The sequence below is a fragment of the Ornithodoros turicata genome, chromosome 6 (genome assembly GCF_037126465.1).
Source record: "Ornithodoros turicata isolate Travis chromosome 6, ASM3712646v1, whole genome shotgun sequence".
Lineage (NCBI taxonomy): Eukaryota > Metazoa > Arthropoda > Arachnida > Ixodida > Argasidae > Ornithodoros > Ornithodoros turicata.
In genome coordinates this window covers 2,386,089-2,411,946 of record NC_088206.1, presented here as the reverse complement: position 1 = coordinate 2,411,946, position 25,858 = coordinate 2,386,089, and the positions used below count along the sequence as shown (strand labels likewise).

Here is a 25,858-nt window from a genome sequence, read left to right as displayed (position 1 = left end):
ACCACAAGCGGGTGGATAGTGAACCCGCTTGGCCGCGCCGCTGGCAAAGTAAGCAGGAGAGCAGGAATCAAAACGAGCTGCACGTGCATTAAATGTGTGCGAAATTTTAGAACCTGGTAGTAGGTGTAATAATTTTGAACAGATCAAGTACAATTCCTACATGTTGCAGTTCGAATCGTACTTCCCCCTCTCTCTGGCGAAAATAACTAATTATCTGATAACACACATTCATCTACGCGCAACAAACGAACCTTCCCGCCCACATATACCTGTAGCAATCACCGCAGTGTGTCGCTGCATTTCTCCAGCAGCCAATCAGCCTCCAAGTCGTCCGACACTAACGAGTGAGGACAGCTCGGACGGCGATGCCTGCGGGGGCGCTGCGTTCGTTCGTGCAGGTCTCGCACAAATCGAATCAAGTGCCACCTTTTCACTGCTATCGCCTCTCTTTTAACAGCTTTCCGATCCAATTTGCTCGTTGGAGGACGGACTTTCTGACAACGCAGATTACTGTCCAAGATAGAAACGTCACCACGGGCTGAGAACAAGGCTTTTGCGTGTCTTCTTTCTCAGGTTATAGAGAGATGTACCACTGGGATTTCGCAGCGACCAAGGTGTGGGGCTAATAGAATGAAGCTACCATCAGGATGATGATGACAGCGAACACCGTCGTGGAATGGCGCTGTTGTCGAACTTGTAATGAACGCGTAACAGAACCCATCCAATCACTCGCCTTTCTTTTTCGTCGTTTAATGAGCTACTTTCACGAGTTATTAGATTCATAAGCGTATGCATCATTAGTGTGCCCTCTGATAATATTCGCTGGGTGTGATATTGTTGAATGGGAGAGCATACTCTTTGCTACATATACGTACTTATAAAGTTGAACCGTGCAACGGGAACTAAACACCGGACCTGACCACGTGTCGCATTACGTCGTCACACTGTTCGTTTTTCTAAGCCGTCTTTCAGATGTCCCGCTGGGATGTATTGTTAATACACATTACATAATTGTGCATAAATCACACAATTTCTAATTGTCATGTGAATGGAACTTATATGGCACAGAAATGTGTTAAAGGGGTTGGGATACTTTCAGAGATGTGGTTCATTGCATCGTTGACGCATTGTATTGCACACCAGAATACCGAGGAAATTAAAACAAGAATTATGCTTCTACGTGTCGTACTTCGCGAGATACAAGCCCTCGAGCACACTTCCGAGCAAAGCGGAGACGTCACAGAGCTCAGAGTTGCGTGCATTCCCATTGGCAGCATTAAGCACGTGACTTTTCGTGCGCTGCCTCACTGGCGGCAGGGGAGGGCTGTGATGTCAGAGCTCCATGTGTTTCGGTATCGCAGTGCCCATTTTCTCCACTTCTGTTACCCGGTTCGCTGTGAAACTTTCAATGCAGGTTAGAACCGTTGCCGCAAAGAACCGTCTTTTACGTTTATCTCGGATAATCTGGATAAAATGACCTGTCGCAACCCCGGCATCCGGAATTCTAAAGTTATTGTGATATCCACTTGGGAGATGCATTCCAAGAAGAAAACACCAAAAAGCTTCGCTAAATTCGTTCGTGCTTTTTCCATAAACATCGGAGACATCGAATTCGAAGCCAACTGCCGGCTTCCGACTGAAACGACCCTTCCCTGCTTCTCCTCTTCCGGTGACGTAATTGGTATTGCCGGCGAGATTTCCAGTCGCTCAGCTGATGGCGTCGCCCAGGCTGAACTCCGATGTTTCTAGCTAATGTTCGGCAGCAGATTGCGAGTCGGAAAGCCGTATTTTGTGACGGACAGTCTGCCTTCATAACCGACGTGACGTCGGTCCGCCCACTGTTGCCTGAACTCAGCCGGGAGCGCGCAGTCGGCTGCAAAATCCGATTAAATTCATTTTCCAATGTTTCCGACTGTTTCAAAACGAAATATTCCGGTTACATGCATTTCAGCACCCGCTATAACGATCGTACCTTCCGTTCAACTGCGTTTTTTGTCCGGACACTACCTTTAACTGATTATTAACAAAGTTGCTAGGATAACCGATTTTGTATTAGCAATACATATCAGTGCTTCACAGAACCACTGGCCACTATACGCATCACGTGGCCAACCGTCAATACCAATACCATTGGGGAACGACAACACAAGCTTATCGCGAATTCCACTGATCGTTGCATCGTGAGAGTGCATGTTGATGATGATGATGATTGAAAGAAAGATTGATTGATTGATTGATCCCCCTACCCCCAACCCACGGCTATGCACTGTCTTCAGTATCAACGAACATGTTCTCTGCAGAAGATGGACCTGGAGACCTTTAATCTGTACTTTTGCTAACTGTACTGTTCTTTTAACCTGTACCTCAATAACCGTTAGCACCCCCTCAAAACCCCTTATCTCACCAGTTTCATTCGCCGGACAATGCCCGACAAAGCCCACTAACCTGTCTAAAATACCCTTCACGTCGCCATAGAGTTCATCACTTCGATGGGACAAAGAAGGCAGCGGTTATCTCACTATATCTTCCCCACTCTCAACCTAATTATTGGAATATGCTTTCAACCCTGTCAACTACCGACAATCGCACAGACATAGCGAAGAGCGCGCCCTCTGGATTCTATACCGTTTAATTGACGTGCGTCCATTTCCCACAAAACCCGAAGCGCACGCGTCGTCGTTCTCCTTTTTTTATTGCTATTAACTTATTTTATTTGTTCTCCGTCGCGTTGTTTGGAGAACGCGGGTTGTATAGGAAATGACAGGGCTCCACCGACCGCGTTTTCGAACGGCGTGCCATCTAGTGGGAAAATCACGAAGTGATCGGGAAAATGGCGCTCCGGGCGATTCTTTCGGGATACGGTCGCCGGTAGGGGGAGCTTTTATATTTCTCGTCATTGACGAACCGTGCGTTGCACGTGATATACGTGACGAACGGACGCTATATTCGTGCAACTATCAATAGAGTATGAGCGGGCGGCAAAGTAATAGGCAAGGAGGGGTGGGTGTTCACTCATGACGATGACGATAAGGCTGCTTTGGAGGATGAGTTTACTAATGCGTAAAAAGAAAGAGACGCACTTGACAATGCAGCGGAGAGTTCTTTTTTTTTTTATAGGTAGATAGTGATGCCTGGTTTTAAGGGTATACAGAATCGATGTGGTACTTTGTTTAGCTCGGTGGTTGTTACGATGACGTTTAGTAAAATTTGCTTTTTTCTATGCGAAACACAACTTTCGACGAGTTTACGCAAAAAGGATTGTAATATCTCAAGAAGTTTTCAATCATTTATTGCTGCTACCTGAAGCGTCTCAGAGACAGAGAGAAAAGGAATAGCCTTCAGGGACATCGTCATACCGAAAAGAAGCAGTGTACCACTCATTGGTATTCACGTTGGTTTAAATGCGTGTAGTGATTTTATTGTCGACCGTAAGCAGGCTAGCCGCAATGTCTGCTCTCTGACCTATAGTCTGCTATTTTTGAAGGGAAGCATCGTGTTATGGCGGGGACTCTGACAGAGTGGTAGGGTGCAGGTCTCGCTGCATGCTGGCTCCTACGTCAATACCTGCATCTTTTCTCAGTGACCGGCTGGGAAACTGTAATTAGTGACCTCGCCTAGAGAAGCACGTGCCTTCCTTTGGTTCAAATATTTTCACTTTAGCGGGCATTTCATTTGCTATATTTCTACGATGTCTTTCTCGCGTCCAAGCAGAAGGAGGTGGTTGTGGAAATTTTTTGTTATCTACTGAATTGTTCTCCTGCGAATATGGTTCCTCTGGATCGTCTGGCCTTGGTCGATTTCACAAGGAACTGTGCCTCGATTTTCCTTAGAATGCCTAAGGAAAAATCCTGTGAGAACCCCGGGTCAATCAGTACTGGTAAGCGAATTTTGATCATCTTACAGTTTTGGCACATGCGGTTATATCATCATATCAACCACTTCAATAACTTACAGTAACTGCGTCCACCAACACCGAATAACCTGTTTATAATACACTACGCAGAAACATAGTTTCAAATCAAAGATATCACGCCAAGCCTTGCTTCTGCTTCTAATGATGATGATGATGAGGAGGAGGAGGAGGAGCATGATTGGACTTTTTATCGTACACAAGCAACCAGGGCTACATAGTGCACCAGACAGTGGCGAAGAGTGAATGAAAGCCAAATCTTCCAAAAGAGTCATGTACAGAAGATCCTCCAACCCAACTGATAAAACTGACGCGTCCCTTTCTGCTTGCCTTCTAACGGTTGCGCCCCCTTATCCTTTTGTGCTACAGAGCACTGAGAGAGCGACGAAATGCAAGCATAGCTCGTCTTTCTCAACTAGACAGCCCCGGCGACCGTGTCATAATCTAGCCTCGGGCGAAGACGCTCTCGTCTGAGCACACGTAGGTTCAGGGGACGTCAGTCTCTCAGGAATCTATGTACTTATGAGGGATGCTCCTCCCCCCCACCACGTGAATCATTGTTAATCAAACCATGGGTATTTCCTGCTTTCCTACTCTTCCCCCTGTACTTTTTTTTATTTTTACTTTTACTGTCCTTCTTTTGGCCACTCATCGTCTGCGAAAAGAACGGAGCACGACGGCGAGTCCTCGTTTCTGTGTGAACTTGGGCTTAGCTCCGGTGGGTGGTTAAGCACATATTTACGTCATTTTGGACGCACATTTGAATTTCGGCAGCAAACGCTAAAGGATACGGTGAGTATACACGAAAGGGCTTGACTACAAATATAATTACGGCGAAAATTAGCAGCCTCAGATGTAGCGCGCGCTACAGTTACGTTTACAGATATGAGCGAGATAACAACTGATGATCTAATTCTGTCTGTCGTGCCTAAGGCAGACTTCAGCGAAATGCTAAAACAGTGTGGAAGTGTGTCTCCTTAACAGAGAGTATAAACTGGAAACGCTACGTCACAGTTGACGTCACCAGCGGCAGATGGACGAGGGCGCGCAAGCAAGCTGGTTTATGCTACCACGTGATACTACCAAGCTTTGAAAGCTGCCCTATGATAGAATTCCTTGTGTTGCTTGCTCTTTGCAAGTTACGTTGTAAAGAAAAGTGCACATGAGAGAGAAGCGATTGATTTAGAGACTGCTCCTTTCTGAACAGTATAACTGTTCGTGAAGGGAGGGTATATAGGGATCATCAGCTTCCTCTTTCGCGCGAGAAAGAGCTGTGATTGATGACTGCAGAAAATATACTCCAGTGTGATTCCGAGGAATCACGCTAAAAAACGAGAGAAAAAAAAACTACATTTTTTAATGCTACCCCTGAAGTCGGCCTTGGACATCTATTAACCTCCCGTCTCCTCCTTTCCGGTGTCCTCTCTTCATCTGACGACGTGTCCGCGTCGCGCGTAGCAATATATACTTCGGGTTTCTAACACCGTATAAAAGCGAATAAAATGAAGGAAAAGTATACAAAACTCCGTCTCTCTCATCGACAATTAGGGCCAGGCATCGAAGTAGAGGGTCCACATACATTGGATTTCCCTCTCTCCCCTCACCTACTACGCGCTACGACAAAGGAACCGCCCCCTCCCCCCCAAAAAAACCGAGGGTCTGGATCCAGGATCCGCCCCTGGGTTGTGCAGTAGTAGCGTCAAAGAACGCAAGACAAAGCCCTAGTATCATTCACTGAAGTCGTGAAGAACAAGACCACCGTGGCCAAAGCCGTTCTCCATCGCGAGGGGTCGAAAGACATTCGAACTGGGCCATTATTCTCGAGTTATGGTTGCCAATTAAGTACCCCGGGGGCCGACAAAACTCATCAATATGTATGCCGGCACTTACACGTACCCTTCCTGCAAATGCGCTTCGAGCACGAAATGACACTTCAATTCGGACCGCAAATGGCGACCCAATCAGAGTTGCCAACTTTTGGCGCCTCCGTCCAATGAAAGAGCGTTCTGCTGCCGGTGGCGATGCGGGTCATCACACTGTTACAAAGTGCAACGCGTACGCGATGCGGATGTCAGCAAGGGAGTGAGCACTGACTGATGGAATTGTTTCGGGTCATTAGCGCATAAGAATGGCAAAAATGGACTTGAGACACTTAGCTCCTTGGATGTTTATGTGATGGCAGCTTTTGGGTGGTCTTGGTGCGTGTCATTTGCGTAATTGCGAAGCACAGCTTCTTGGAGAAGGTGGTTTTTCTGGGCAGGGTCCTTGTACGTGGTGCACTTTCACCATCGGAAAATAGAACTTTCATTGCGGGAAATGAATGTTGGAGTGACCAGCCCTGCTGACCTCTACTCCGTAGCTAGCGCACCATTATGGTGCCATAGACGTCAGCGAGGTTCTGCGTGTACAGGGGAAGAAGACGCCTGCGAGGGATGAGGTGGGAAGCAGAAAATATTATTATTTTTTAATTAGCGAAGTATTTTACAGAGTGGGATGAGAATTTTGCGTGTTATTTAATGAAACATTGAAGACCTTATTTTACCTATAATTAGCTATGCTACGGGGCCCCTGTGTACTCTGTATGGCAAAATAATAAAATAAAATAAAATTGAATTGAACTGCATTTTTTTTCTTATGCTCACTGAAAAATTATTGCTACGATGTTCTGCATCGGATATGAGTCATATGACATACGTCCATGTCCATGTGTACTATTATTATTATTATTATTTCTTTACTAAGATGCTCGCAAACAGCTCAAGGCACTATACACATATGGTGCATCGCTCAGAACAATAAAACAACCACACACCTGCCGACACAATGAAAATGAAATAAATGGACAATTTAAAAAAAGACAATTAAGCACTGCCAGCCGAAAGCAAACACTTCAACATTTTCAAAGAGGGCGCAAAAATGACTAGTTGCGGATCAGAACAATTATACAGCTATTGTAGTCATGGGATTATTTTTTGGTTCCTTGGACAGTATAGAAACCTAATCGGGTGGGAAAAAAATTACACTGAATATTTAAAAAATCTAGGGCCGAAAGGTTTAACTAGCTTTTTAATTAGACGTTTTTTCGCGAAAATGCGACAGAGTAGAATAGCCCTCTACCGGAGAACCGTCATCATGACGTTGGTAGACAGACGGAAACCGAAACAAATCGGAAGGGGAGTGTTGGGTTGGGTTCCACGAATGGGCACTTGTTCGCTGCCTCCTACTGAAAGAAAAGTAGGACCGAAGGTCGCGTCCCTTTCTGGGACCATTCCAATCCCCTCAAGACTGTGGCTTTCGGGCGCGACCTTGTTCGCCCCTAGCTTGGAGTGTAGTTCAACTCTACCAAATTGGTGGCGCTGTCGAACACTATGATGTCATTCGTTTACAAACAGGTCTAATGGAGGCGACCATCATTTGGATCCACCCTCTTTTTCAAAAATCCTGAAACGATATACGTAGTTGGAGATATAAATCGCCAAACTTTAGTATGCAAATGAGGCGAAATCAGAAACTTCTCGAGTGCAGAATTGTCATATTGTGTGTGTGTGTTGTCGCATGTGTCTTCTGTTCTGTATGTATATTATTTTATTCACGCGTTATTGAAACGCTCTCAAGAAATGGAGCAGCAGACCCCTGATGGGTGTCACTCAGCTGAAATGTTTGTAAATAAACAGGTTTTTCTCTCTCTCTCTCTCTGCTTATTTGGGCCGCAGAGCGGTCTATCTGGCCAACAGATCAGCGTTTATTCCAAACAGCCCGATCACTACGAATCACGTGGCCCCCCGCGACGCGAACGCCCTTTCCCTCTTTTTGCGCTCGAGATGAGCGTAGTTCTTGCTTCGCCTCATTTGCATACCGAAGTTTAGAGCACGTGCTCGCTTCAGGATTTTTGAGAGAGGGTGGATTCAAATAATGGTCGCCCCCCTCCAATTCTGCTGTTTTGTATTTTCGCGAGAACGTCTAATTAAAAAGTTAATTCATAAATTTTAGGTAATTAGTCGTCCAGTAGTTACACGCTCTTTCCCACAGAAGTCCGCCTTGCACCACAACCCTCCTCCAAAAATGACACTAGTGCTGCTCACAGCTTTTTTAAAAATATCTACCGGATTTAAAAAAAACGCCTTGTATATATATATGGGCCGTTTTTATCCTTTACAGGTTTCTTTATAAAAAGCTATGAAAGCAGCATAGATGTCGTTTTTACAATGGGCCATTTCATAAATAAAATGTTAACGGAGCATACGCAAGACAGTGGCGTATTCTATCGGGTCTTTGCCGAAACAATATGGTTGTCACTATGACGTCATTTGTTTTACAAACAGGGAGAGGTCTATTCTGAAAAAAAAAAGAAAGGAAAAAGTGGGGTTCGCTTGGTAATTTTTGAAGTGCGATTGAAAAAAGTAAATTTACTTCAATTTTAAAAATCGTCCATAGCATTCCTAAATGGCGGCAAAAGTTTCCAGAAGGTAATGGACCTTTTCCATATTCGCGTCGCCCCTGGCGGCGGAATGTCGAACGTCGTGTCTTTACCCCCAATAATGGTGACGCTTTACGAACTGGCACGTACGTTGCGTGGGAAAGTAGCCAGAGAAGATTGGGAAGAAGAATGCGTAAAGAATGAAAGCGCATTGTACTCATTACGAGACCTCAAACGTCCGCGTAACCTTGAAACCGATTATCTCCCCACAATGAACATGACAGTCGCCCGCAGGTGGGTTCATGGCGATGTTTTCCGCTGAAAAATGGCGGACTCAAGGGCTGGGCATGCGCATACGCGTTGTCGGAAATGGTCCATTGTCGAAAGTGCCACAATCCTCCGGGGAGTACGTGGGGCAGTTAGAATTTTTTATCATTTTAGGTGAAACACCCCGTATATGGTTGAATAACAGTTGTTATACGTTGGCTGCCCTCCCTCCCTCCTCCTCACTGCTGCAATTCCCTGAAGGCAAAACGTTTTGCGCCACACGCGTCTCTATCTCACAGCGTCACTATTATAGACTCTTGCAGCTGATTCGGCCGGCAGCACTCCACGACCACCTATTAACTGTTCCTATCCGCTCGAATCATGCTGTCACACTTTTCTTTCGCCTTTGACGGATGCGTCAAGATCGCGTGGACATGCGCAGTTTCAGTTTCGTGACGCACGTGCAATGACTCGTTGCTCTGAGGTCACGTTGAAGACCGCGGGGCGGCCTCGAACACTAACCACCGGCTGTGCTGACCTAGATTTTCCCTGCGATTTCAAGGAAGACTTTCAAGACGGATGTCGATACTGGTACACCTGAAGTCGGCCCAGGACTTCTGCTGGCCTCTCTTCATTTTCGACATATGTATACCGGTCATAGCAAGAGTTGCTTCGCAGTGGTAATACGGCGCAAAAAAAGAGAGCAGTTGTTGCCATGATCAATGCAGGTTCGATAGACATTAGACAGATTGACATTAGACAGATAGGACAGATAGATATGGATTGTTTGATAGAGAGATTGGCATTGCTGTCAGTGATGTGCGCGACAACGTGGTAGTTTACACGTTCAAAGGGCAACGGGTCTGAACCTGACGAGGAGAAACCTTTTCTGCCGGACACCTACCCAGTGCAGGATGTCAGCCCGATTTTTTAAATACTATATATAGATTGTTATTTCACTTCACCACTTGCCCTTGTTCGAAAGAGTGGGCACTACAGCAGTCCACTCTGCGCCCTCTGCGAGTGGAACACCCCAGTCTTGATCTTACATTGATGGGTCTTTGATAGGTCTTAGTTATCTCGCTTCGATAGGTCTTCTTCATCTCGCTTCGATAGGTCTTCTTCATCTCGCTTCGATAGGTCTTCTTCATCTCGCTTCGATAGGTCTTCTTCATCTCGCTTCGATAGGTCTTCTTCATCTCGCTTCGATAGGTCTTCTATATCTCGCTTTGGTGGGTCTTCTTCATCTCGCTTTGGTGGGTCTTCTTCATCTCGCTTCGGTAGGTCTTCTTCATCTCGCTTCGGTAGGTCTTCTTCATCTCGCTTCGGTAGGTCTCCTTCATCTCGCTTCGGTAGGTCTTCTTCATCTCGCTTCGGTAGGTCTTCTATATCTCGCTTCGGTAGGTCTTCTATATCTCGCTTCGGTAGGTCTTCTATATCTCGCTTCGGTAGGTCTTCTATATCTCGCTTTGGTAGGTCTTCTATATCTCGCTTCGGTAGGTCTTCTATATCTCGCTTTGGTAGGTCTTCTATATCTCGCTTTGGTAGGTCTTCTATATCTCGCTTTGGTAGGTCTTCTATATCTCGCTTTGGTAGGTCTTCTTCATCTCGCTTTGGTAGGTCTTCTTCATCTCGCTTTGGTAGGTCTTCTTCATCTCGCTTTGGTAGGTCTTCTTCATCTCGCTTTGGTAGGTCTTCTTCATCTCGCTTTGGTAGGTCTTCTTCATCTCGCTTTGGTAGGTCTTCTTCATCTCGCTTTGGTAGGTCTTCTTCATCTCGCTTTGGTAGGTCTTCTTCATCTCGCTTCGGTAGGTCTTCTTCATCTTGCTTTGGTAGGTCTTCATCTTGCTTTGATAGTTCATCTTACTTTGATATGTCTTTATCTTATTTCGATTCGTTGCGTCATACACATATTGTATTACGCGCCGGAGTATTGAGGAAAAAATATTTATCTGTCTACGTCTCGTAGCTGACGAGGTACAAATCTCTGAACAGACTTCCGCGTCGAGCTTTGACGTCAGGGGAACGAGAGCGTCAGCCAATCCCATTGGTTCTCGAAAGCACGTGACCTCACCCGCGGCTGCCTCCCTAGCGAAGAGAGCCGAATGAGTTTCGGTATTCGCGGTGTCAATCATCTAGGAATCTATTACCCCATTAAAATAAAACTGCGGGTCGGCATACTTGCAAACAAGCGTCTTTTACATGCATCCGTCAGAGCTCCGGCCGAAGTTCCACAGCCCCTTTAACCAACCCATCAGTGACGTGACTAAGCGAAATTCGAGGTTTATTGAGTGGAAGTCACGCATTTCGTACAGGACACACTTGACTAGACAAGTTGGCAACCCCCAACTCGTGCCAAGCCAAAACTTTGTTTTGTTAATACAGAGCCATTTAATATCGGACCTTAAATATAAGACATTATCCGATCGCCCACACTAAGTAGGAAGAAGACGTCTTGGCAGACTTCGGATCATCCACCGAAAACAACCTCTCCCCGTTAACCCCAACTCGGGAACATCCAGGAATGTCAATTAAACGCAATTAAACATCGTCTTCTCCTCCCAGTTACGCGCAGAATGCACTCAAAGTCAAACCTACAACGAGAGCAACGCAAAAGAGCAAAAGTAAAAAAAAATAAAAAAAAGAGTTGAAGGAGCATTCCCTTGTATGGCCTGCGGAGATTTTTCTTTTCTTCTTTTTTTTTCTATCACAGATGCGGTTTCCTGCACTAGATCAAAGGTGACCTGACGGCTAGAATCATTAAGGGTATCAACCCTTTACTAACTGAGGGAGGCCTCTTCTATTCCTGTTTTCATTGTCATTATTATGCCCGAGCTGTTTTATAGCGATCAAAGCGTAAGATAAGTCAGCGTAATTTCCTTACTCGTACATCAGGTTCGTTCGTCCAGGGGAAAGCGAAACCTAAGCCCCTTCTTCTTCTGGGCTTCTGATATACACGTTCAATGAGCGGTCGGATTTTGCTCTCTTTTTTTTTTCTGGCAGGTCCTATCGTGGCGTGGGTACGGTTGTAACAGTTCCGTCCTATACTTTCGTACCGTGCAGCATCTGCTCGTTACGTAATAGTGGATTAGGCAACGCTGATGACGGTGCAGTCCACTCGTATTTCCTGGTGTGTAACACGACCGTGTGTAATATCTGATCCATTGCAAGAAATGGGTCCGATGGATAACGCGCAGTAGAGAGGCTTTGGCAACATTCGCAAAAGCACCAGCCAGTGCTGCACTCTTATAGAAATGAACTTCACCGCAGAGCACGCTCTTAGTCAACCATCAGCTCGAATGATATCGTTATCTGCCCTGATTTGTAGAAAACGGGAGGCGTACGCCTTTTCTGTGACAATTATGAACAGCATAAGTGTCACAAAAAAGGCGTACGCCTCCCGCTTTCAACAATTCAGGGCGTATTATGATATCATTCGAGATGATGGTTGGCTAGTAGCGTGCTATGCGGTGAAGCTCCTTTTTAAGAGTGTGTAAGTGTGCCCAGTACCTTTGCGCAGGAGACTGTATAGCCAGTTACCTATGCCACAATTATACAGTCCCAAGGGAGGACGCAGGAAGGAGCGGGGAGTGTCCTGGGCCGACGCCAGAGAGAACTATGCCTGTAACTGCACTCTTAAAAACGAACTTCACCACACAGCACGCTCCTCGCCAACAATCATCCCGAACGACAACGTTCTCGTCCCTGATTTGTTGAAAACTGGAGGTGGAGCCTATTTTGCTCCATTATGCACGGGAATAGAATAGGCTCCGCCTCCAGTTTTCAACAAATCTGGGACGAGAACGTTGTCGTTCGGGATGATGGTTGGCTATAGGAGCGTGCTCTGTGGTGAGGTTCACTTCTAAGAGTGTGCATGCAAACCGAAGGAAAACCTCAGACAGCACCAGGAGGCTGTAGGATTCGAACTTGCCACCTCCCAGTTCTTAACGTGACATTGGAAGAACTTCCGATGCTGTATATCCACTCTGCCACGCCGTTGGTCTGAACCGAAGAGTTGCTGCCTTGAACGAGAAGGCCTCTATAGAGTAACCACGCGATAAGAATCTGGCACCGCCTATACGTGTGTTCATCAGTTATCTCGGAATACGTCCCTCTCGTTTCGCTGTGCATTATCTTTCTCAGTCTAGGCCTTATTAATTAGATCGCAGTCATAATCATACGTTGCGAAGTTGGAATACAAGAGTAATAGTGGTCTCCGAAGAAAGCCGTGCCCAAATAGAGAAGGTAATTGCCGTAATATAACGTCTACATTCCGGAGCCTTGTTTGTAAAGATCCCTCCCTCGTGCAACCACCGTATTTCATTGTGTGTAACGCGCACCGAAGTGTAATGCAGCCCCTCGAAAGTTTTCAGAATTTGAAAAAAAAATGTCCGATGTATAACGCGCACCACGGGAGGTGGAAATGCGTGCGGTAATTAGTGCACAGAAACTGCTCTGCATTGCTCCTGGTGTCCACAATAACCAAAGCCCACGCGTCGATTATTAGTAGGGCACCTTGACGTTATCCTAAACCTTGGTTCCTTCTTCTCCTGGCGTGACGTAATCAGACCCCATCCAGAGCATTGGCGCATATGTATGGTCTGCCAAGCTTCTCGTAGTACGAACCAATGCTCTGGACGCGAACCTTTTTACATCCAAACAAGAATCTTGTTCACGAGCAAGAGACAAGGTAGTGGCGGCAGAAGGTCACGTGACACGTGATGTCCTCCCGTCAGGGTGAGCGACTCACCACTCAAAGCCCAGTGCAAAGCCAGTAAAGTATGTACGGAAGAGAATTGGCCGACGAAAACCCGGGAACCTCGCAGTCTCGACGTGACATGGCCAGCACGCTAACCACTCAGCCACGCGTGAGCTGGTGGTGGTGAAGATGAAAACTGCTCGCCGCGGTTGGCCACGCAGGAAGCGGGCAGCGTCACGACTAAGACGCAGCCGACGCCGCCGGACTGCGGCTTGTATCACGAGAGCTGGTGCAGTATTGTTGGTACTGTCACAACCGACTTTATCATCTGGCCAACCATAGGCTCCGTGGTTCTCATGCGCGGCTCGGAGTGCAAGAAAATGGAAGATGATTCGTTCGTGACGCTCTTGACATGCGTACTTCATTAACAGTTGTTCTAGTCGTCGTTATATCCGCACAGTTGTTCTAGTAATCCGCCATTAAACGCCATCTTGGTTCCTGTTCCTTTAGTTCGTGTCATTTCTGATGTTTTTAGCGTTTTTATTGAAACAAAGACTATTGTACATTTTGTGACATTTATCACGGACGCAATGAGTCAGTGTCGTACGTTTTAGACTTTGGTGACCTCGTCGCAATCTGACTCGCATTCCTGACTACTCTGACTACTGCACTTGGCACTGAAAACGCATATGACAAAGGCGCGACTCGAGCGAGACATCACGAGCGTTGTGCAACTGTAAACGCACTAGATATACGTTCCGTGTTTTCTTAAACACTGTGTTTGCAACATGCGACCTCCTTCACCCAACGTGAAAAGAAAAAAAAAAGAAAGCTTCACTCAATCACCGAAAAAAATTGCCTCTTCGCGCTTCCATCCCACACCTGCAACTTCACCATCGACCATCCCGTCACCTATGTGTGCGTTGGCACATCGCATTTGCATCGAGCGCCACCTGACGCATTATGCCGGAGCGAGTCATGAACTCAGCATTCATAATACGATATCGACTACACCCCTTTAGGATAGTTATTGATGCATTACGGATGAAAGAGCCTCCATCAGGGGAGGAGATATAACGCCATGATGTATTCCTCTCTGCGCGGCTACATCGTCTGCTTCATGCGGGCGTTCGCAGACGACGCCTCGTTGTAGCCTCGACGCCGGCTTCATTTAGCATTCAGGCATGTGCTAATGTGCGCTGCCTCGGTCGCCACCTGATATAACAATAATACGGACACAAAAATCGCAAGAAGGAAAGGGAGAAATGAAGTAGAAACAAAAAGTTGGACGTGGCGCAATGGTCGTATCTCTCATAAGCTTAGCACGAGTTTTAGTGCGAGCGTCTTAAGCTATACTCCTGTGCGAGTATAAGTATGTGTATGTCACGTGACCTTCATTAGCCGTGTGGTGTTAATTCTTACGGAATGGCCAGCCTTTTCTACGACGTATCATCGTCATTGTTTGGATGCACCTGCTCAAAGACTGTTTTCCTCTTATTTTTTCAGATAGTACTTGCTTATACATACTTACTATATTTGGATGCTGGCGATCTTTGGTGGGTACAAATCGCATTACACGGCATTTTGGTACTTTGCACAGCCAGCAGCTTCCTTAGACACTTTGAGCCTTGTGAGAAGGGATTTGTCACGCGACGTTTATGATGGCCACAGGATTAGCAGTGCATTTACACGTGGGGGATTTCATTTTATTCGTCGCTGAATTCGGATGGTTTTCACTTACTCAAAACGCGTGGCACGAAATGCTGTTTCTCTTCGCACGCTACGAACTGGCTGCCGCCTTTACACCACCCGTTACGTTGCGCGCCCGCACCGCATCTGCCACCTGTCGGCCATTCAAGCTATGACATCAGCGTTAGTAAATTGTACGAAAACCAAGTGGTTTTTCGAACTTTTATTGCGTCGATAAAGTGGCTGTGAAACTTAACTATGTACTGCTGGTTAATGGGGAGTTAACCAGACGAGTCGCAAGCGATTCGGTTCTCAGAAGCACGTGATCTTTTTCTCACTGACAGCACGCCGTGACTTCAAAGCCGCATCACTACTCGCAGCGACGACCATCTACAGTGAACCCTCGTTAATATGACCCCCGATAATCTGACATACACGCTTTACGACCATACTCTTCGGGAACAATGCTGTGAAACCTCTGCAAATCCTCCCCGTTAATATGACAATTCCGCATTATGCCCAGAATTTTCGGGAACGACCATGGTCATAATAACGAGGGTTCACTGTATAGGAGTCTATTACTCCTTTCGTTACTTCTCTAAGTACGTGTTGGCACCGCGAAGCACATGTGGACATATGAGCGGTGGATTCATGTGGACAGAAGGAGGGAGGAGACCAAGGAAAGAGCAGGGGTTGGTGTGCGTCCTGGGTCGACTTCAGGAGGAACTGCACTGTTTGGAAAGTCTTTCGCAAACCCTAGGGGAAAACTTGAGAATGCGCAGCAGGTGGATTCGAACCCACTACATCCCAGTACTTTTGGGGCTGGTTTGTATAACCTCCACCAGTAGACGAATGTTCTCGGCTATGCCGTTTGACCGTCGAATAGAGCGGACACTTTTAGTACGATGCACACTTGCGACGTGAATAACACATTCCCCGTCCTTCGCTTTCTTAAAGGCGTCACAAAGTGTTCATGAAATAAATCTCGAGGTATTTTCAAAAAGAAAGAGAAGGTCAAAGCGAAAACTCGGGAGTAAAATATGTTGAGGGCACGCCTCGAAGAAAAGAAAGCCGAACAGGTTTTCGAAGGGTCTAATAGATATATTTTTAATGGAAATAAGCGCGTCTTTATCGGTTCTAACTTTTAACTCGTTAATGAAAGGGGTTGACGCAAAATGAGATAGTTCGGCCCAGTGGGAGAAAATTAATCGAGAAGACAAAATAAACGCGAGTATGAAATTGAAAATAGCGAGCTGAAGTATTGGTACATTAAAATACACGTTCCACGCAGTGGAGAAGGAGAGAGAGAGAAGGAGATAGAGGTAAAGAAGAAAAAGTGGAGACGTTGGCCTCTCCGGTGCAGTCAGCTATAAGTCAGCTACTCCAGAACACTTGGCGGATGCTAATCACTCTCGTGGGGCTATTGTGAGCCTTGAGTCTCTTGATATTGAACAGCTTCTTCTTGGTTGGCACTCAGGTAATCAGGAAACGGCTCGTGTTTCTCTATGTGAGCAACAGGAATATATATATATATATGTATGTTTTATATCCATATTGTGTCAGAGAGGTAGTGACCAGTGAATAAAATTAAAATTAGAAATAAGAACCTCACCTGCATTTAGCCAAATTCATCCGAATGAGCATGCAAAGCCTGTGAAAATACTCACCCAGAGAGCCCTATACTTCACTCAGCGCCGGCGATTTAGGGGGGGGGGGGGGGGGGGGCAGGGGGGACAATTGCCCCCCAGACGTCCGCCGAGAGGGCGCAAAAATGACGGGAGTTCACGGACGTTTGGCGTCCCACATTGTCAGCATGTCACAAGTGTGTGGTCTTTGCAAGGCATACATGGATGCCGTATGGTGCGCTTTTCATTCATTTCGTTGTGCCGTGTTTCGTTTTTCGGGGCATCATGTGCTTAGGGTTAGGGATCACCCACGGAACGCACGGCCAAAGAAGTTGTGTGGTACGTGCAGGAGGGGGGGGGGGCGGTCGCAAATCTCGGAGTGTGTCCCCCAGGACCAAAAAGTAGACGCCGGCCCTGCTGACTTCACCCAGAGACCAGACAACCTGCCCTATTTCCATGCATGAAACCACGCCTTTTGTCGTGCAATTCCCGAATGCTAGTCGATGAAAAGGTACCAGCAGGTGGACATTCGATCTCCGCGTTTGATTGGCTTCTTCCAACAATACCATTCTCTCAAGCGACACGAACGTATCTAACTTGTCCTCGTGGCTGACTCAGGAATGTAGATTATTTGACCACCGCACTCAAAAAAAAAAAAAAAGAAAAGAAAAGAAAACTAATTTTTTAGGGGACGCCACGTTCGACGATTCCAGAGTTAATCTTGTATTCAGGAATGCGTTAATGTTTCGGGAACAACGCTTCTGCAGCAGAAACAATGGAACGCCGACTGTAGCTTCAACATGCGGCCCAGTCATGTCGCTGCCAAATTACAGGCCACCAGAGGGATGGGTAAAAGAGATCGTGTTGAGAGATGGAGATAAAGACTTCGGTGATCTTTGGCTCGTGTGCTGTCGGTCGTGTTCGGGGGCGGGAGAGTGAAGGTAATTACAATGCACCATGTGACTGGCATTGATGCATGCGAAAATGGTGTGAGAAGAATGTCTCCGGATCTCGGAATCATATACTGGAAGGTGAAAGGATGGGCCTCTCGAAAAGGGTCATTTCCAGTGTGATTCCTCATGCCAGTTTTGACGGGCTCCATTGATTAATGGATCTCTTACGGACATCGAATGTGACGGCCGGGCGAGGAAGACGTTCGATGAAGTTCAGTTTTGCCGACGGATCGTGATGGTCAACACGGCCGTTTTGGGACGTGGGTTTCGACGACATCTGGAAACATTTGGCGAACATTACGCTAAATACTGTTTATTGTATATTAAAGCGATAGGTATCACATAGGGATGCATTCCTGTCCTTACTGTTTCCCCGACCACCCCTTCAGTGGAACCGTGGGGACTGCCGAGAGCATCCCTCTCAACACACATTCCTAACCTTCTGGGCTCGAACAGCCAGATCCCCGGGCCCCATAAGCAGTCCAATTTGTAAATGATAGATACAAAGCGCAGGGGCCGCACTGTTGTGTTTACAGATGGTTCCTCCGCTGCCTTTATCGTACCGGACGAGTCCATATCATGTGGGTGTAGCCTGTCACATCGTACTTCGTCGACTTGTGCGGAGCTGTATGCCATCTTGCTGTTCCTAAAGTCTACTTTGGACTACCGTCCTCGGTCCTGGGGTACACTCACTCAAAATCAGCACTGCACTGTGCAGGAAGCATAGGCATCCACGACTCCTTAACCCCGGTGGTAGTGAGCATCCTCACGGTAGAAGGGTGAATCCTCGCGGTGCTCCAGACTCTTGGGGAAAAGGGACACTGGTTGACCCTACAGTGGGTCCCCGCGACCACATTGGCATTCAAGGCAACGAGGAGGCAGATTTGACGGCTGCTACGGCCCACCGTAACCGCAGAGCAGTGCCCATCATCCTCTCCAACGGAGATAGGCGCTCCCACTTGTCTGCCTTGGTGTCGCCCTTGGCCCGCCAGCAATGGTGCCATGACGTCACTCAATGGTCACTCCTCTATGCAGTGGACTCCTCTACGCATTATCATTCAAGATGCCAGGTAGCTTTCCTCGCAGCTTTACGCCACTTGTGCGTCGTTTAAGACACAACGTCGTCTGCACCCGTGTGTTCCGGACTATACTGTGTTACAGTAATACGATGCTCTGCTCAATTTGCCGTACCCGAGCTACCATTCCCTAAATCACTGCGACTAATACACATGTGGACGACGGCTGGTTCGACGCCAACTTAAACTCCTGGACCACAGGCCATTCAGCTTGTCCAAAGTCCTTGACCCTTGGAGCACCCCTGCGCATTAGGGCTGGGCTCTTCGCTCTCTTTCGTTCAAACTACCGGCCTCCTCGAAGAGCTCTAAACAGAACTCCGGCTTGTCATCTCTTCGCGCTCAGCATTAACGCATCCTATCCTATTAACCTCTTTGGAATGGGGTAGGGTTCTGCGACCAAGGCGTGGAAGCATACCATTTCATCGCGCTTTTTCTTCATTCATTTATTGTTCTTGTTGTTATCATATAGGGCTAACCACCGTGTAGGTCCGTTCGTAGCTTCATAGGACCACGTGACAGTGAAGTGTACGACTTGAGCAAAAATTTACTGTCAACAATGGCCTTATAAAGCCAACGCATTTAAACGTGATCGGCAAATGCCCAAAGACGCAGCCAATTTTTGCTTATTTACGTTTCAATTGAAATTTTGTCACTTTGTCTTTATACATTATATAAATTATAATTTATGCAATATGTTACGAAACAGTGGAGTGTAAGACGGCGATCCAGGCAATAGAGGCGTTCTTCCTGGACCGCGGGGACCTCGTCGCTCAAAGACTCGGTGAACACTACCTGGCCTGACCAAGTGCATACAGCATCCGCTTCTTGGAAGCTAATCTGTAGCGTCACGTTAAAGACAGGGAGGTGGTGGATTCGAATACTACCACCGGTTTTTCCCTGAGGTTTTCCAATAGACCTTCCAGGCGGCAATTCCCCTTGAAGTTGACGCAGGACACACATTAAGCCCTCTTCTCATTATTTGTTCACGCCTGTACACTGCTCATAGTCACATTTCGGTCATGGCGCAAACAAGGAACGTTACAACACGATGGGGACGTAACAGAGTTGACGCTCATCAGAATATATGGTGGCCTCAATCGACAGCGTTATCCGCCTATTGATCCCCAAATCTTACGAGTTGGAGCCAAGTTGGGCACGGTAATGACATGGCGGCACGGCACAAGTTGTTTGGACAGGTTGTCCTCTTGCAAGAGCCGTTACAAATGAGCTGCCTTCTGCTAGGGTTTAGGCACACGGTAGAGAACCCTCAGATGCGCGAAATTAATAGAACTATCGTGTTGCACGTTGATGTCGCTATACAGATCACAGTTGCGTCGTGGTTTAAGGTGAAAGGTGGCGAAGACACGAAAGCACTTTCACAACGTGGTCTGATATGGGAAGGCACCTAACAACAGAACCATAAAATGTATACACAAAAATACAGGGCTAGGCAACGGGGTGTCGTGCCCGCATTCGGGATTCATCGCACGCCTCTCCGTCTCCTAGCCGCCTCTCAGCGTCACTTTGCGTCCAGACCACCGTACCGATATTACGGCAAGGAGCTCACGGGAGAACCATATTTGCTAATAGTCCTTATAAATCACGCTTCGCATGTGCACGACATCGACTGCATCGGGGAGTGTCCCTTATCATTAGGATCCCGAAAAAGAAAATCGGTGTCTTCAAGGTCATCGCGATGACGGCAATACTGGGCCCGCTCTCCGTTCGTATTCTAGCAATTATTCCGAGAAAAGAAAATAACAAGTAGGACGTCACGGTGGTGGATGACCACCACTGCGATCACGTGGCTTTACAATCTGTGACTCATTATTTAGATCGTAGCTGTCGCTTGTTGAGAGGTTGCTTGGGCTGCAATTCGCCCCCTTCCGATGGCATCGACTGCATTGATAATGGTAAGAATAACGCGGGACTTTATATTGCACCTGAGCAACGTCGCATGATAACCGTGCATATAAATTTCCTGTTGCCCTTACACTGAACATCCGTGACCAACCTAGGTTAAAATATGTTCCATTCCTAGCCCATTCTGTCGCTACCTCGATGTCATTCTCTTCTTGTGAGAGCCGTTGATGTTACTCTATGACGTACTCGTACAGAGTACGTCATAGAGTAATCACCTATCAATCAATTATCAATTAATCAATAGAGTAGAGCACCTCATAGATGAGGTGCAGGTAGACCTGTACGTCATATCTCTAGAAGACGAATTTCCTCTGGAAAATGAGGCCAGAGAGCGGCTTCTCGCTTCGCTGATGCTGTCACTCTGATCTGATTAAGTCACACCAGTAAAGGTCGGTTACGCTGCACCGTTCAGGACTGAATTTTGTAAAATTTGCGAGCGTTTTTGTAAATGAAAGTGTATAGTGACAAAATTATTTTATTTTGCACGGTGACTCCTGATAAACTGCTTCATGAAAGAAGCAGAGTTTTGAGCAACGCTCTCATTTCTTTGTCTATAATGTGACGCGGACATGACGAGTAATGTCTTTCCTTCACGCATAAAACCAAATTTCGTTTCTGGAATTATTTCTAGAAATCAACAAGTTTAGGAAAGCCTGCAGTGCTGTGTAGCATACTGCGCGCGATACGAAGGTGGAGCAGAGCGTGAAAGGTATGTACAGCTCCCTGCAACGTTAACTTGAACGCGGCGACGGCTGGCGAAGCAGTTGGAGAGCCACTCTATATCGCCGCTACGTAGAGCTACAGGGAGAAAGCGTTGTGGGCTCTCCCACTCGTGTTTGGGGGTGTTCGTAGAGAAGCCTCCTCCGCACATTCGGAGCGGAGCGTCTGCTTCTCGACAAACACCCCCAAGCATGAGTGGGATAGCCCATACAGCTCTTTCCCTAGTTCTACATAGCGGCGATATAGGGTGGCTCTCCAACTGCTCCGCCGGCCCTCGTCGCGTTCACGTTAATGTTGCAGGGAGCTGTACATGACTTCCGGTGGCCGTCATCGGCCCTTAATACTTCTTTCCCGAGAAACGTTTTGTAATAATACCGCAGCAAATATGGAAACGTTACTTCATTAAAAAGAATCAAAGGAAATACCGTCATATACGTTCCGTAGTAATTACCGCGTGACTGTTACCTTCACTCTGGTCGTCGGGGCAGTATCGCTTGCGGTGCTGTTCCGCAAAGATTTTTCTTAAATCTAGTTCCAGAGGCTACAAGTGCGGTTAGTTTGCTCTGGTGACTTCACTTTTTTTTGTTACACCCTTTGCCGTTCAAAATAAATAGAGAGTTTTACGCTATCGCCTCTGCGTACGTAAGGTGGTGCGTAGGTGTTGGTTCTGCGCACTGCGCGAAGCTCTCTTTCTGTTATGGGCGTGCGCAGACCCATCAACGCCAGCCATTACGTACGCAAAGGCGATAGCGTACCATGTACTAAAACTCTCTAATGAAAAAAACATTACGTCCTCACACGTACAACCTACCGAACTGCATCCCACACGACTGAAACGAAACGCGATAACGCTACAAAATTGGGAAAGTAAAACAAGGGACTCGGCAACACACACACACCTAGCACACGGGAACGACTACATTGTATCCTTGACACAACCCTCTTATCCAGAAAGACGGTAACATACCTTCATTTCTTGCAATATATGTCCCAAAGAATGGTTAGCGCTTGTCACACAGACGTCGTCACTTTGTCGACCATGTCACTTCCACTCGCGCACTCGTCTACGATAGCACTAGCATAACTACCGCTTTGTCGTTATTTCCTTGGATGGCCGTCGGGATAGTGGAAGCCAGAGACTACGAGGTGACCCAAGTTCGAATCCCGATAACGGCTGTGCTAGGCCAAACACACGTTGCTGTGCACCCTCGGTACAATCCTCCTCTCCCAAGCGATTTGAAAGTAGAGCAAGAATATATCTTATCTATATTTTTTTTTTACCTGATGACTCGTTCGGTCTATCACCACTACCCAAGCAGCAAAATGTACTGAAAGTCGGGTGCAATAGGGGTGGACGGGTAGGTGGAAGGCCTTGAACAGACTCGTGAAACTAAGGAACATCGATAAGACACATACCGACCACCCCTATTGCACTCGACTTTCAGTACATTGTGCTGCTTGGGTAGTCGCAGCCTCCTGGGGGACGCGGGCTGCTGTCATCGTCAGACCGTTTTATCAGTAGGTAGGAGTGCGCTTATCTCTAAAACATGACTAAGAAAGGGGACGTAGTTGATGCAGCGTTGCAGTCCCGAAATGCTGTGATATGTTACACCCCAAGCAGCACAACGTACTGGAAGTCGAGTGCAATAGGGGTGGACGGTATGTGTCTTATCAATGTTCTTTAGTTTCACGAGTCTGTTCAAGGCCTTCCTCCTACCCGTCCACCCCTATTGCACTCGACTTTCAGTACATTTTGATGCTTGGGACGTAACGTTTGTCTGCCCAGTGTGGATTGCAGACCCCGAAGGCAACGGTATCTCCTTATCAATGCTGATTAAGGTAGAAACTGCCAGTCAGACAGCAGCCCCCCTCGGTAGCTCAATCGGTAACCTGTTGGCTTGTGCTGAGCTCAAGATCGCGGGTTCGATCCCGGCCGAGGACGGTAGCAATGTGAGGGAGGTAAACATTGCTTCCAGCGCCGTGTGTCGGAGATTTCCGGCGCGCGTCAAAAGAACTGCAGGTGGTCCGCAGTCCTATACGCTGCGGCACTTGCAACATGTTGCCATACTATACAGTTCTGCTTTTGCGGGCCAAGTGGCGCGATTGAGCTCGACCCAAAATGTGTGACCCAAAATATGCACTCCTGATTTACTCCTCCCTTTTACTCCTGATATTTACAACTTTTTTTAACCTAAGCTTCGAAAACAGGAGCACAACTCTGTAAAGCACTCGAGACATGCTGCGAGCAAGGAACGCAGTTTTGACTCAAGCTTTTTCTTTTTCTTTTTTTTTTTTCGGTTATGGTTCATGTTCACCCCCTTTTATGCTCACCATATTCACACATTCACACATTTATTCACTCACTCACCATATATGTGCGCGTATTTGTGTTCAAAATGTTAGTCACGTTGGATTACGTAGCATCCCGATTCTATATTTCACTGCGCACTACATGTCAAGAGACGGTTTCATTTTAACGACCTTGTTAGCATAGCGGAACAAATGTGGCAGCGAGCGGTGTACAGACGTGAGCAGATGGAGGGAGGACAGCAGGAAGGAGACAGGACGATTAGTGTGCCTCTTGGGTCAACTTCAGGTGTAGCTGTCTGGCGACGTCCGTCTGGAAAGCCTGCTCAAGGAAGCCCTCAGACAGCGGTGATAGGATTCGAACGCAACGACTCTTAGCCTTTAGCCTTGGAGTTATCATCGAGGAATGGACGCCGTATCGACCCAGCGACCCAGGTAGCGATGGTGTCAATAAAAGCGTTTGCTAACAGCTTCTCCAATCTCTCACCAGGTAGCCCTATTCTGCAGAAGCGGAACGCATTGAAAATAAAGCTAGTCAGAGCCGAACCAACGCAAAACGAAAAAAGAAAAAAGGCGAGTAATACCCGAAAGAGCACGCAAGAAAAAGAAAACGAAAAAAAAAATGGCTCCCCTATGTAGCAGAACATGCAAGACGGAGGCGAGTCTACAGAGCAAGACCTGTCCAACCCCGGACAACCTGCAATTATTCAATGATGAATTTTATAATAGCCGGGGGGACGGCTATCGAACCAGGGTGGGGGGGAATGGCTATAAAAGAAAATGGTTTCGCCTCCTTTTATAGTAACATCTATTCGACTTAATGTGACACGTTCTATTACGTCTTTGATAATCGCGCCTATTTTTACATACAGTAGTACACCGTTATGAGATGCGACAAAATTCGCATTATAAACCGCATTCTATAACCAATCGAAGCCACAACGGAGCGATTATCGTTCAGCATAATTATCGTGATAGCTAAGAAATAATTGCCCCGTGTGCCTTCCTCGTCGCGCTTGCCCATTGTTGCGGGTAATCGTCAGCACGAGGAACTCGTTAGGATCGTAAGTGGTTAAACACTAATGGAGGGATGAAAGGCATGAGTCTTTATGAGACGCTAATCAACCATCCCTTGGGTCGTGAACGGCTCAGAACTTGCAGGGAGATAATGGTGTGATTGTATTTACACTGTAAACTGAAAAACACCCTTATGGGTGTAAATGGCTTGTCCTATAACTCACACCACTTTTTACACCGTATGGTCTGGAACGCCCTTTTTAGAGGGTGTATTCTGTGTAAAACACCCTTTGAAATGGTGGTTTTCCCTGAAAATGCCGTCTTTTGCACCCTTTATACACCCTTTTAGGAGGGTGTTTAACAATCTTACACCATCCTAAAAGGGTGCTTAAGGGGTGCAAAAGAAATCATTTTCAAGGAAAAGCACCCTTTCAAATGGTGCTTTACACAGAATACACCCTCTAAAAAGGGTGTTCCAGACCATACGGTGTAAAAAGTGGTGTGAGTTATGGGACAAGCCATTTACACCCATAAGGGTGTTTTTCAGTTTACAGTGTAGGGACTTTACGTCTACGAAAGAACCATGATAATATGAGCGAATTCACAGTGGTTGATGTATGACACGTGGATTAGTTATGCCCACCCGAGAGTTCTTTAACGCGCACTCAAAGCTCAGCACATCGTGTTGCGAGATTGGTCATGTTGCGTTACGCGATGATGATGATGATGGTGATTGCAGTTTTTATGGCGCAGAAGCAACCAAGATTATAGTGCGCCAGGACCAATTACGTTACGTTACGTTTCCAATCGATCCGCAAAGGCTGGCGGATACTGTTTTTAAAGGGTCAATGAATTGGACACTTCTCATTGCTCGAAATCTGCTTTACTCACATAGCATATGAACAGCCAACATGCAAAGTTTTTGCGCTAAAAGACACGGTGCAATTGTAACAATGCCCTCAAAAACAAGCCATGTACAGCGCGGCGTAGCCTTGGCGGCCCGGCCCAGTCTCCTGGCGTGACGTACCATCCGCAGTCGCAATGTCTCCATAGAAATCACAAGGAGAGAGGCTGGGAGAGAGAGTAATGGGGGAGAGCAAAAAGGCTTGAACTGAGGTGACATACCTCCTTTCACCGTCGAAGTGTGGGAGCCGCCATGATCGTAGTACGGTGGATACGGCCACGACCTTTCAACGCGTGAACTCCGCTTCGTCATCCTCGGTATCGAATCCAATCCAATCCAATCCAAGTGTGT

At 46.9% G+C, this 25,858-nt stretch overlaps 2 protein-coding genes across 3 annotated transcripts in view; one reads left to right on the top strand and one right to left on the bottom strand.

Moving 5' to 3' along the window:
* The window catches only part of LOC135398817 (transcription factor AP-2-epsilon-like), a 210,661-nt gene extending 188,221 nt beyond the window's left edge, over positions 1 to 22,440 (bottom strand). For both annotated transcript variants that reach the window (XM_064630313.1, XM_064630314.1), the window contains exon 1: positions 22,247 to 22,440. The gene's annotated coding sequence lies outside the window, so the exon portion shown is untranslated. The remainder of the gene's footprint in view (positions 1 to 22,246) is intronic.
* Positions 8,354 to 19,437, top strand: LOC135397468 (antho-RFamide neuropeptides type 2-like). Its single transcript, XM_064629072.1, has 3 exons — positions 8,354 to 8,376; positions 9,687 to 10,282; positions 19,343 to 19,437. The coding sequence occupies exons 1-3, from the start codon at positions 8,354 to 8,356 to the stop codon at positions 19,435 to 19,437; spliced, it is 714 nt and encodes a 237-aa protein (XP_064485142.1).
* Positions 22,441 to 25,858: the final 3,418 nt, after the last annotated feature.

Bases quoted from the DNA above. Each gene is read 5' to 3' on its own strand.
- LOC135397468 (XM_064629072.1), top strand. From the start codon at position 8,354: ATGGCGGCAAAAGTTTCCAGAAG. The intron at 8,377-9,686 runs GTAATGGACCTT...TCGCTTCGATAG, and splicing joins GCGGCAAAAGTTTCCAGAAG to GTCTTCTTCATCTCGCTTCG. The intron at 10,283-19,342 runs GTAGGTCTTCTT...GTTACGAAACAG, and splicing joins GTCTTCTTCATCTCGCTTTG to TGGAGTGTAAGACGGCGATC.